Source organism: Strix aluco, chromosome 1 (genome assembly GCF_031877795.1).
Source record: "Strix aluco isolate bStrAlu1 chromosome 1, bStrAlu1.hap1, whole genome shotgun sequence".
Classification (NCBI taxonomy): Eukaryota; Metazoa; Chordata; class Aves; order Strigiformes; family Strigidae; genus Strix; species Strix aluco.
The window spans coordinates 95617711-95630691 of NC_133931.1; the positions used below are offsets into that span (position 1 = coordinate 95617711).

The 12981-nt window shown below is 47.5% G+C and overlaps 1 protein-coding gene across 1 annotated transcript in view; it reads left to right on the forward strand.

Moving 5' to 3' along the window:
- BMP6 (bone morphogenetic protein 6) overlaps positions 1-12981 on the forward strand; it is a 92002-nt gene that overhangs the window by 77278 nt on the left and 1743 nt on the right. Inside the window, exons 3-6 of the mRNA XM_074828073.1 lie at positions 1624-1772; positions 2987-3184; positions 10542-10618; positions 12867-12977. Coding sequence (XP_074684174.1) covers positions 1624-1772; positions 2987-3184; positions 10542-10618; positions 12867-12977 — 535 coding nt within the window. The remainder of the gene's footprint in view (positions 1-1623; positions 1773-2986; positions 3185-10541; positions 10619-12866; positions 12978-12981) is intronic.

Consider the following 12981-nt stretch of genomic DNA (forward strand, 5'->3'; position numbering starts at 1 on the left):
ACAGAGTTCCCAGTGACTCTGCAGCCAGACATGTTTGGTTTGGGGGGACATAACACCAAAGTTACTCTAGTCTGGAGGCTCCAGTGGGACATTGTCTGGAGTAGGTGAGTGCCGGTGAAAGTATGGCACTTAGAGGAGGGGGAGGTGGGACAGGAGATCAAAAAGCAATTGGCGTGAGGGGGAAGGTCAGAACTAGGAAAACCCCTTTTCAGATATCATCCATTTCAGTCATTGGAGAGGACCAATGTGTAAGTCGTACTCAGAGGTTGGAATGATCTAGCAGTTCATTCCTCTCTTAAACCTGAAGAGGGGAAGAGTGGTCTCAGCTGCAGCTGCTGTTTGCAGTCTCCTTTAAGCAACACTTTGGTTTATATACTCTTCCTGGGAAAGCCCAAATCTTTCAACCTCAAGGTTTCCAAAACATGTAGCAGCTGGCTAGCCCCAGCCACTCACTGCTGTTGGAGGTGAAGGTCAGAGTTGTTCCTGAATCCTCTTCCCATTGGAGGAGCAGTGGCAAAGACTCCTGTGGGAAAGGCTGCTGAGTCAACCACAGAGTGTGCGGCTACCAGCAAGGCGGAGGAAAGCCTCCACTCTGTAAAAAATAGCTGCACTAGGAGCCCTAATATACTTAAGTGCTTATTTTTCCATGTGTGATCTCATGCAAACCAAGCTGCTGGGCAGTATGACATAGCAGTTGGCCAAAAATAAAATGTAACTCAATCAAAATGTTTTTTTCTGAAGTTAACCTTTGATGGGTGGAAGGGACAGGTACCCTGTTTTCTCATTTCCATTGAGTTATTGTTAGAAAAAGAAATCCAGGAGGAGAATACAGATGAAGATGGGATTGACACCTGGTATCCATTTTGTGATGATGGCCACAGCTTAAGGATAGGAATTGTAGGTCTCTTGCACAGGAAAGTTATGTCTATAATACAGTGAGAAAATGTACATGGAATTTCTCTGTGTGCTTCCCCAGCTGATTGCAGTGAACTGAGTTTCGGTGGGCATTTGATGCTGCAAAAAAGGTATAGACTTGATAGCATTTGAAGCTGAAGCCATGAAGCAGACCCAGTACCAAGCGCCTTGGAACAAGGTGCTCTAATCCCTGGTGATAAGCGTCAGAAAATGTCTTTAGAGGTCTTTAGAGGTTCATTTTCCTTCCCTGTTTGATGCTTGTCCTGTTAGTTGATCTTTATTTTTTGTTTTGGTCAATTGTGGTAAGTTTGTGTTGTGGAAGGTGGGCTGAAACCATGAAACCCCTTTGACAGAAGCCATTGAATGCCTGGAAGTGCCTGTAGTTTGATCACTGTCCTGCCAGGGCTAGCATTACACTCTTCAGGAAGATGATCTCCCTTGCCGGTGGAGAAACGGACAGACCTGAGAAGTAGGATTGCTTTTCTCCAGCATAGAAGATGGTGAAAAAACCTTTGTAATCCTGAATTTTGCATACAGAAGCATGTGCATCTCATGGCAAAACTCTGGATACAAACAGGCAGATTTTGGGTGTTGTGGTTAGCTGCTAACATCACTTTTAACAATTTCAGGTTTTGTTTCTGTAACAGTAAAAGCCAGGGGAGAAAATCCCAGATATCACAGCCTTGTCATTCTGCTTCTCCTTTGCAGGGCCTCTGACCTGTTTCTGCTGGACACGCGGGCAGTGTGGGCCTCGGAGGAGGGCTGGCTGGAGTTTGATGTCACTGCCACCAGTAACATGTGGGTGATGAACCCTCAGCACAACATGGGACTGCAGCTGAGCGTGGTGACCCAGGATGGTAGGTTACGGGCCAGTTAATACAAGTCACCTCACAAGTCTCTTGCATACTGTCTAGAATTGATGCTAACAGAGTCCAGATGTGATGTGGGGGGTGAGCACCCTGCCTTTGTAGGCAGCTGTAGCCAACACCATGAGCAAGGTGTCTGAGGGCACAGATTGAGGGCTGTCAGTTCTTGGCTGTCCCATGATGGACATGTCTTTCCCCATGAGTGAGGTCAGGTGTACCTGAACAGTACCAAGATGAGCTGGTGGAGGCAGGCTGGGGTAGGGCCCCAGTTCCTTGGTTGGAGATGGAAGAGGGCATGGAGCTGGGATCCCAGGTGGGGGGAGGTTTAGGGGTGAGAGGAAGAGAAGAGGGCAGGTGTATGGGTATGCACCTCCCCATGTAGGCTTACAGCAGCCCTCCTGGCTGATGCAGCTGCCATTGCCGCTCGGATCTCATCAAACCTGAGGTGGGAGCCCTGCGCTGGAGAAGTGATGTGGTTGCTGTGTGGGGCTGGTCCCTCTGAGGGCAGCTGTGGTGATAGCATTTCACAGCCCACAGAAACTTTGAAAGGGGGAAAAGGAGAGAAGAGACTACAAAAGAACATGAAATTAAGTGCTGGAAGATAAGCGGTAGGGAAGGAGAGGATCTAGATGAGCAGAAGGTGACTAAAAGATGACAGTGATACCTGTCGTCTATAGGAACCAGTCTCCAACCTTATGTTTTCTTCATGCTGGGGTTTGGTACACCTGTGGGGCCAAGTGAGACCAGAGGGGCAGTCCACTGTTCTCCCTGAGGAAATGTTAGTGCCAGCCTCCAGCTCCCCAGATGGGCTGAGAGCTTGTCCCTGTGCTCCTGACAAAAGTACCCCATCTCTTTGCCCTCTGCTTTCCCTCGAGGTCTCCTAATCTCATCTCTGCTTCTTGTGTTTCACGGGCAGCAGAACTGATTTTGTGACACATCTGGGCTTTGTGTTTTATATATCTATCTGTATCTTCAATGCCTAAACTGGAGTAGAGATGCCATAGGGGTACCAAAGAGTCCAGGATGGATGGGGTACTGTTGTAAAAATGTCCATAAGTCATTGTGGCAGGAGGGGAATGTTTAGTGATTAAAGAAGAGTGTGAGCAAGAAGAAAGGAAACACTGCTTATGGGGCTGCCACAATGCTAGAAGGAGCACTCCAACTGCACCATTTCTCTAACACTCACTTTTCTCTTTGGTTTGAAGGTTTCAGTGTAAATCCTAGAGAGGCAGGCCTTATAGGCCGAGATGGCCCTTACGACAAACAGCCTTTCATGGTGGCCTTCTTCAAAGTGAGTGAAGTTCATGTACGGACCACTAGGTCAGCAACGAGCAGGCGCAGGCAACAGAGTCGAAACCGCTCGACCCAGGCACAGGATGTTTCAAGGGTGTCTAGTGTCACAGGTAATCATGCAACACAAGCTGGGATGACTTCTTGTAATATTTCTATTTGGTTTGGAGTGAAGAAGCAAGAAGGTGGTTGTGAGGTGGGATGCTCTTCCTTGGGGGGACAGGCTACATCTGCAAGGGGATGGAAGAGGGGGTCTCACATAATGAGACTTACAGGAGTCCTCTTGAATCCAGCGTGGAGTCCAGACCCCCATGTGAAGTCACAGCCATTGAATTCAGGGGGGTGAGGTGTTCTAATCCTGACTCCTGTGCTTGTAGGTTGCTTGCCACGCAGTATTTGCCTAGAATTATGCCATGTGAAATGCAATATTTAAAAGATTCCATCCCTGTGTACGCTGAGATTTATGGTATTGCACATATGCATTTCCAGCAGAGTCCTCTTTCAGTTTTCTTTGGAAAAACTCTGGTAGAACAGCACAAGATCTTTTTTTTTTTTTCCCTTATGAGAACAACAGTGTATATACACGGTGAAGTGCATTTTCTGGCAGGCAGAGAGGCTTGCTGTTTGCTGTGGAAGGGTTGCATGTTGCAGGTGTTGTACAGCAGCCTTGTGACTGCTGTTAAGGGCTGGTGGGACAATAGGATAACTTACATTTTGACAAAAATTGAGAGTGTCCTGTCTTCTAAATCTTGTCTGTTTTCCAGGCACTCTGCCCTGCGTCACAGTGCTACAAGTCCTTCATTCATTTAGTACCTTCTTCCTCTCAAACATTTCAGCCCATTCCAAGTTACTAGATTAATTTGCTTATGCTGCCCCCTTCATTTCCAATAGGATCCTTGCTTTTCCCATGTCCAGAAATGACTATACCCCAAGGAAGAGAGGCAGCTGTATTTTTTTAGTCTATGTCCAGACACAGCACAGGGAGATGAGCCAGCATTGTTGAAACTTAGCCATGTGAATCTGTAGGCTGTCCCCTGCTCTTGCATGCTTGGGTTGTGGGTGAACTGTCCTGCACTTGAGGTGGCCCCGTGCTGGCCATGGCACTGAGAGCCTGCAGGGAGCCTGAGCCAGGTTGGGAGCCCCTCCAGGGCTGGCACCCAGCCTTTGGGCATGGACGTGTGCCGATGCAGCCCTAGTGCTCCAGCCTAGTGTGGCGATGGACTTGCCAGCAGCAGTTGGGCACTAATGGCTGTTGCCTGTCCTCATGGTGCACGCTGCAGCGTGGCTGTGGGTTCCCGGACTGTGCTGTGCAAGTGTGGGACTTGGTTCGGTGTGAATCAGGATAGGTTCCAACTTTCTCTCCCCAGGTCTACAAGCTTTGCAGTGCTAAAAACAAGTTTTTGCTACTATTAAATCAGGCGATGTGACTCAAAGCTCCAGAGGGAGCAGGTATATTGGGCAAAAAGGGCCATTTTTACATTGCTGCTTTCTAGACTGCACCACACATCAGGTTGTAAAATTATAAAATGACAAAAAGCTCAAAAATAGCTTGTCATTCTGTGGTCTCAATGGCTTTTTTGAGCTCTTCTAGCTCAAAGCCAGCTTTAATTTAAAACCTGGAATTTGGCAGTTTAGTAGTCAACAAGGTATAGTTGAGCCTTTGTGGATTTAAGGCAGGCGAAAGGAGGGGAATTTAAAGTTAAGATGTATGTTTGGTTGGTTTCTGTGTTTAGAAATGAGAGACTACATCAGCTTATTTTCCTAAGTGTGACACTCTTAGACTCTGTTCTCTTTAACCGCTTAAGAAGTGGTTGATTTAATAGCCCAAGAGGCACCAATGACTGATACACATTTTTAGCGTTAAAGAGATCACAGGGATTTCTTCCTTTTTAGTTGTGTGGGTTCCTGCATCCATGCTCCGATGATGCATGGCAAGGCTGGGGAAGTGTTCGCCCCAGGATGAAGCAGGAGGCGAGCCTGGGGGTTAGCCTGAAGGCTGCCTTGCTCTCCCAAGGGTGCCCTGATGCATCTGGACCCAAAGCAGGTGCAGAACTGGGATGCTGCGATCCTCCCTGTGCATCTCCCTGCCTGTGCATCTTCCTCTCTCACTGTGTCTTACGTCTTGTCAGATTTTTGGTCTGTGCTCTTCCCCAAACCAGGATTGCCACTATCAGGGCTTGAGGGCAGTTTCTCTCCTGGAGAGCAAGGCAGCTGGCTGGCGTTGATGTTTTTTTGGAGATTGAACCTTCCTTCCTCTATATTAGTGAATACACATGGTTTTCTTTCTTCAGTTCAAAAATGAACCCCTTTCCCAAAAGATGCTCTGAGTTGGGTTGGGGCAGTATGTTTTAAAAAGCCCCATTTGCTATCTAAATATGGAAAGCATTTCAAGTTCTGCAGTTTGGAGCACGTGAAGTGTGCTGCTGGGCTGGTACTGGATCTGGTGAGCGGGGGCGGGTTACGTGAAGGCATGCTGCTACGTGTGGGATTGGGACCCTGCTGTGCTCCCTTTGATGTGCAGTTGTCCTGCAGTCAGTACCAAGTGCTCAGATGCTAAGGTTATGGCTATGGCATAAGAATCTCAATGGTCTGTATTTTTTTGCCAAGAATGCTCATTTCCCTGTATTATAAACATGTAATTATGACTGGCTTATATAAAGCAGAACTGAGTAACCCCCATGGTTATAAACGGCTTTGACACAGAGTCCTGCGTCATTGCATTCCTGGAGCCAAGCTCAGTTCTTCTGCAGAAGGAGGATGAACAGGAAGAAAAGGAAGTATTTTCGTCTGTTGAGACAGAATATCATATGCCAGCTCTGCCCAGGACATGGAGGAACAAGGTGGGTGGGAGGAGCGTGCAGGTGTTTCTTTGCTGTTGTCTGCAAGATCTGGAGGCCCTAGCTCAGCCATGTCTTGTGGTGGGTTTAGCTCAGGCTCCAGGCTGACTCTCTAGTTAACCTGAAGAGATGAGGACTCTCTTCAGTGTAACAGATGGTGACCCTCAAGCCTAAGGACTTTTCTGCCATACAGCCAGCTCCTCTGTGACTTACGGTTTCTGTATGGGGCTGTCTTCTTGCCCAGCGGCGATAACTGTCCTCTTCTGCGAGTCAGCCTTCAGGCACATCCCTTCCCATCAGCCCCTCCTTATGGACAGAGTTGCATTTAAATGTCTGACTTCAGACTGCACTTGCTGCTCTGAGTGGAACCTCATGCAACACCCCTTTCCAAGTCCTTCTCTTCAAGCCATCTCTGGGAGTGGTGTGTGGTGCTCCATGAGAAATGGAGGGGCCCTCAAAGCAGCCTCTCCTTCCAGCAGACATGTACGGCACCAGGCAGATTTCCCCACGTGTACAGGAATCAAATACTACAGAGGGCAGCACGCACAAGCACTGAAGACAAATAAGGCCAAATGCTGTCGTGGTGGCAAGGGTCTTGTTAATAAACATCATTATCTCGCAGCCAATCTTCCCCTTAGTAGAGTGATCGGATGCAGACCGGAATGGTGTGGCTGGCATTTCTGTATGTACCTTCACATGCGGGTCCACATCAGCCCGACATCTTCCCTTCTTCCCACCCAAGCAGATCGCTTTCATGTGAAGTGGGCTGTTATTAACTGTGTGATCAGTTTACACCGGCTTTATCCAGACAAATCACCAAAGTCAAACACCAAGAAGAAGGGGCTGGCCTTGGAGACCTCTGTCAAAGCTATTTTGAATCACAGAAGCAATTAATTACCGTGTGGAATTTGGTAAGCTGGCACCTTGGGAGCAGCAAGGGTGTTCTCAGACGGATCGACCTTAGTAAATATTTATATATTCTTTGCCAGCACTTAATGTGGGAGAGGTTATAGGAAATCTAAGGTGGGCGCATAAGTATCTGTAGGAGAAAGATCATTAGGGTCAGGCTATTCTCTCTCCCCTTTCAGCAACACAAACGCCAGTGTCCAGCCTTAAGAGAAACATCTGTGCTCGCAGAAAGTCAGACTTGGGTTCTGGTGAAGGCAGAAAATGTTCAGTGCAAACAAGCCACAGAGACAAGCCATCTTAACTGTGCTGTTTTAACTGCACTGCCCTGAAAGTTATTTTTAAGTGCAGAACTAGGGGTTTGGGGTTTTTTAAATCTCTGTTTTAGACAAAATAGTTTGCAGTGTGATTAAATGCAGTGCCTTGTAAATGCCAAGCTAGTGTTTCTGAATTGGTACATTCAGGAGAAAAAAATAGACAATTTTGCTAAACCCACAATGAGCCTATAGGAGCTCCCAAAGCAGCTCTCTAAACTCACAGAGATTTTGAAGGTCTCTGGCAAACAATCTTTGCAAATTGTGTCGTGGCAGCATAAGCTGGCTCCGCGGCGGTTGTTTGCAGCGTCCCCCCACTGCAGGCTGCCTCTTGGCCCTCCTGGCTCCCTGCTGCAGGGCTGGCAGGAAGGGACGTGGACCCTGTTGCCTTTTGGCAATTGGATCTTGCACTGTGAACCACCTCAAATGGCAATTTGGGCTAAAACAGCTGAGCATGCTGGACTTGGGTTGATGATACTGCTTTCCAGGCTTTGGAGAAAATGTGTCGTGGAGCCCAGCTTCAGTAGCTCAGTGAGCTTTAGCTCACTGCCAGAAACCCTTTACTGTATGGATTCCTCTTTTTCAGGTCCATAATTGGATGTATGTCCAATGTACGTGGCTCTAGGGCTTATGCCAAGCCCCAAACCATAGGGAACGGATTGTTATTATGTACTGTTGCATCTTTTTTTGCCAATTCAGAAAGCCACTGCTAAAGGTTCATTAAAGGTTTGTAACATCTCTGAAGTTGGGCTAAAGTAGATTCCATAAAGTAGACATGGTAGACAAACATGTAACAAGAATAGAGGGTTGGGGAGCTTGGGGTGAAGGTTAAACGGAGGAAGAAGCAGATCGCATGAGAGGGGATGTTTAATATGTTGGCATTTTAAAAAGTGAAGGCCGAGTTTGGGCAAGTGAGGAGATAGAGCTGTCTGCATCTACCTTGGGTGGAGAGTAGCCAGCACTCAATGCAGAGTGTGAATTGGGCGACTCCAACCAGTGATGCATTTTTAAGGGCCAATTTCAGGCAGTGTGAGAGAGGACATGTTCATAACATGTTCTGCTTCATGTAGCTTGTTAAGCAGCTCTTTTTTTCCCCCTGTGTTTTCTTAAACTTGTGATTGCTCACAGCCTTCCTTCCCACTCCTGTTTTCTCTGCCTCCCTTGCCTTCTCCCCTTTCCTGTCGCTGATTTGGGTAAGTTGTAGCTGGATTTGGAACATATCATCATTCTGCCTACTCAGTTGTGAATAATCAACTCCACTGTAACTCCCTATCAAATACAGATGGTTTTCCCCTAAGCAAACAATGTATTTCCCATTGAAGAACAATGAAGTTGTGTTTTCAGGTACTTAAATGAAAGCCCTTGACCACTAAAAGTATCTTCTGCTCATTTTTTTCCCTCGTTAAGACCAGATCGTTTGGAAACATCTACTGCTAGAAATTTGCTCCTGGGCTGAGCCAGGACTGAAAAGCTTCATCTGAAAAAAACCCACCACACCCTGGTTTCTACTGGGTATGTCTGGGGACGGAGACTCGCCTCCGTCCTTGCTATCGAGTGCTCCTGAAAGAGCGAATGTTTATGCTGCAGCAGGCTGTTAACCAGCTCTGCTCACCTGATTAAATCCGTGATTGAAGTGAAGCTATTGAAAGTCTGAAATGCAATCCTTGAAGTTTAAAACCCAAACTGCTTCTAAAAACAACTCTCTAATCTTTGGTGGTTTGGAGGCTAGGTTTGAGGTGTAGGGGTTTTTTCAGACTGTAGTGTTAACTGTACCCAGCTGTAATGCTGTGCTGCCCTAATGTCAGTTGGATGTGCTTTTAGTATTATAGTTTTTCTTTTGAATAAATATTTGCATTTGTAGTTCCCAAACTTTGAGGGGGGGGGGGTGGTGGAGGAAAGAAAAAGAAAGGCTTATTCAGAGCCAAGGAAAAAGTCACTAAAAATATTTTTCTATCCCAGCTGCTGCATTTGGGGAAAGCGACGCTGGGAGGGTGCCCTTTCAAGCCGTGTTAGGGGCGCCAGCGGGGGGCTGGTTAGCTGAAAGGCCCAGGGCAGTGGGAGGCAGACGCATCAGCGTGTGGCATCTGCCTGCTGACGGCCGCAGATGCGTCTTTACTCACAAATGAGGCGTGTGAGAGGAGAGGAGGCCCCTGGGGGTATGGCACCAGAGGAAAACACGGCCTATCTGGGTCCAGCTCTGGGACAAGCGCACATGTGTCACTGCACGGATGGGGACCTGGGCTCCCACGCTGCTCGACCATATTTGTCACCATCTCTCTCTTGTGCTTCCCATCGGGCGTGAAGCACGGGTTTGGCAGCCATAGCCAGTGGCCAAGCCGCCCCGCTGCGAAGGTGGTTTCTGTGGCTGCCATGCTGAGGTCCAGCAGCCGCCCAAGGCATGACGAAATCAGCCACCACCCATCAAGGCTGGATTTGTGCAGCCACCTGGGGGTGAAAGGCCCCTCTGTCACGGCTCAGCTCCTCTGCTTGCTGCGGTTCCAGGTGTTCGCGTGCAGAGCCACCTCTCTTTCCAAATATAAGTGGGAAATTCTACTCGCTGTCAAACGTTGCATTTTGTAGAGTCATTGGGAGCAGCTCCTGCGTGGTCAAAACATCCTTGTACGTTGCACCACGGCAAGGGGAAAGCTCTCTGGTCAGGGCTTTGCACCCTGCGCCCCCACTCTTCCGTGCAGTATGGGCACTAAGGGGCAAGTTAACGTTGAGAGTGTGTCAAATCCTGTGTCATCTGCAGATGAGCGGGTTATAGGAAGGAGAAACTTGTTTTTCAGAGCATGGCTTGTAAAGGTCCAAGACTGGAGGTGGTGCATGGAGCCATGCATGATGTCTGGGGCAGGCTGGGGGTAAGGCAGAGGGAGGGACAGGGACATGTCTTTCCTGCCTATGGGACATCTTAGCTGTTTAAGGACTTCTGCTAACTGGTACAGGGGCACAAGGTGATGATTAACCTTTCTGAGGTTTTAATTCTCTTGGTAAGTGTGTCCGTTTTGAGCCTGCCACCAAGGGCGGCACACGTCGGAAACCGCAGCCGAGGAAGCGGGGCGAGTTTGAGCACCCAGCAGGGATGCAGCCTGTGTCAGGCTGAAGGAGTAGATTTAAGAAGTCATTTTACTGGAAGTGTTTTACAAGCAGTGCTTGTCAAGTTATTAAAGGCAGCTGAAGGAATTATAACTAAGTCACTGTTACTTGGGTGCCTCTATTCCCATAGGCGTCTTAAAAGCTTCAGCCTTGCTTTGGATGTCCCACAACACTCTTATCCTTTTAGCTGCTAAGGGAGCTCACCGTTTCTCGCTGCTGAGCCTGCAGTGAGCACACATCTGGCCAGCTGTGCCCTCCAGGGATGCTCTGCCTGTTTTATTTTCTAAATTCCTGGTTTGTTCTTTTTCTTTTAACAGATTACAACAGCAGTGACTTAAAAACAGCGTGCAGAAAGCATGAGCTTTACGTTAGCTTCCAAGACTTGGGATGGCAGGTGTGTGATGTTTCTCGCTGGGTAAACTAGACATTTTGTTATGAAATGTTATCTAAACAGTGTCACGGTAATTCCACTCGAGGCTGCCATTATGCTTTAAAATGTCCCTTGTGCCTCCTCACTAAAACCAGTCACAGGGAAGGGCAAATAAATATTGATAGTTGTGACATTTGATAAGATCCAGAGGAAGCTTGATACTTTATGAGATTCAAGTATACAGTCATTCTCTGTCACTCATGGGAGTCACAGTACGGGCAAGGGCTCATATCTGTGTACCTCTAACAATAAGAAAAAAATCTGGTGTTAAGCAGTGATTTTAACCAAATTAAGTTTTTTCTAGTGATCAGCCTAATTTTAACCTTGGCCATTGTGTTGTAATCCTCCACCCCTGCCCCACAATTAGCACTGGCTGCAGTAGGTGGACAAAGATTGGGTTTAGTTGCAACACCGTGAGGCCAGAGAGTTGTTTAGAGTAAGTTACTTAGCACTAGGCCATAGTGTCATCAAACATCACTTTTCAAAGAATGCCCTCAGCTTCTCTTTTTAAAATTTTTTTTTTTATTATTCTTTCATTCAGCACTTTTGTGAGGGAGGTCCCACTTCTATCAGCTGATGTTTTCACCAGATTATAATTCAGGATGCCAGGGCTGCCCCCACTGCTTCTGCATTACCCTGCAGATGAAAGTTCTCTCCCAGCTAATGGGACAGCAGCATATTTTGTAGTTTATGTCAACTTCAGCCCTGAAGTTGACTAGCTGTGGCAAGTCCACAACTGTGGCTGCATGCTGACTCTGTTCCCCATTACTTGTTAGTGGCTTTTCTCTTTACTTGTGCACAGACTTTCCACCTCCTCCTTAGCTCACCTGCCCCCCTTCCAGGCAGGAAGCGTGTTCCAGTTGTGAAGTTCACAGTCTCGAAGGCACTGCCTTCACCTTTCTAGTTGCAGGCTTGAGCAAGGTAAGATGCTGCCAAAGGAAGGCCACAGACCAGCAGGGGTCTTTGCAGGAGGTGGAATCCAGATCCTACTTGTTGTAGGGAGATGATGGAGGCAGGGCAGCAGCCCCCTGCAGTTGCTGGGCACTGCTATCTCCCTCAGAACATCCATCAATTTTCTAGCATCCATTTTTTTAGCAGAGCACTTCCCTTATTCTTTTACCACATTAAACCACAAATTTAATTACACGGTCTCTACTGGCTTCTGTAGCAGGAGAGTGACTGTCTTATGAAAAGGAGCTTGGTTTACCAGGAGCAAATTATGGGTGAGATAGATAGTACAGTAAAATGAAGGGGTGGTTTTGCTATGCCCCAGCATCCTCATGTTAGCAAAACTGCTGTAGCAAAATTCAAGCTAACCCAGGTAGTTGTTGTCATGTGAAGGTGAAATCGTCTAAGAATTACAAGCATGTGAAGTGCACCAGTATGTCCTTCTGCAGGGCGACCTGCAGAGCCCAACACCAAGGCAGGCGAAATCTCTCCTGCTAATTGGTGATGCTTTTAATTTACCTTTGACTCTTTTGTGTTAGCAGCAGAGAAGCTGAATTCTTTTTATTAGCCCTTTGGTGAAGAGTCGCCTTCTTCCACAACAGCATGGCACTCAGATTGCCACCGGGGCCACCTGCTTGCACATGCAGCTGAGGCTGCCTGCCCTGCCCCTCCTTTAGGAGCCTGGCAGAGGTGGAAAAGCCATTCTGCAGCTAGAACTTCCCACAATGGCCTTAGCAGCTTAGTGTCCCTGTGTAACAGTGTAGAAGGTAGAGTGTTTGTGAGGCACCACACCAGCGTTGTATGTTCCTGGTCTGGAGCTCCCTGGTTGAACTGCGCTTGTGTGCACTCACACGCATGCACATACATGATTTTCTCTGGGAGGAGACACCAGCTGAGGCTGTGACAACCTAGGAAAGTTAGTTCAGCCAGAGGGCCTAACCTGCAGGAAACATTGGAACATAAAGACATCCAAACCACAATCCCCACAAGGCAACCCACCAACAGTTTTAGGAATAAAACTCTTTTAGTTCATGGCAGTTAGGCTGTGCATAGATGTGCGCCATTCTTTGACATTAAAATCAGTGTGTCCATGGGAAAAAAAAAAAAAACAAACCCCAAACTCTAACAGTTTCAGTGAAAACACATTTTCACCCTCAAGAAACAAGTTAGTGGAAAATTTTCAGCTGCTCTTAATTGCATGCAGTTGTCTGTACGAGTTGGCAACTTTTTCATTTGAATCACGTTCTGTTTGTTTCCTAAAAAGGACTGGATAATCGCTCCAAAGGGCTACGCAGCCAACTACTGTGATGGGGAGTGCTCGTTCCCACTCAACGCCCATATGAACGCAACCAATCATGCCATTGTACAGACTCTGGTAA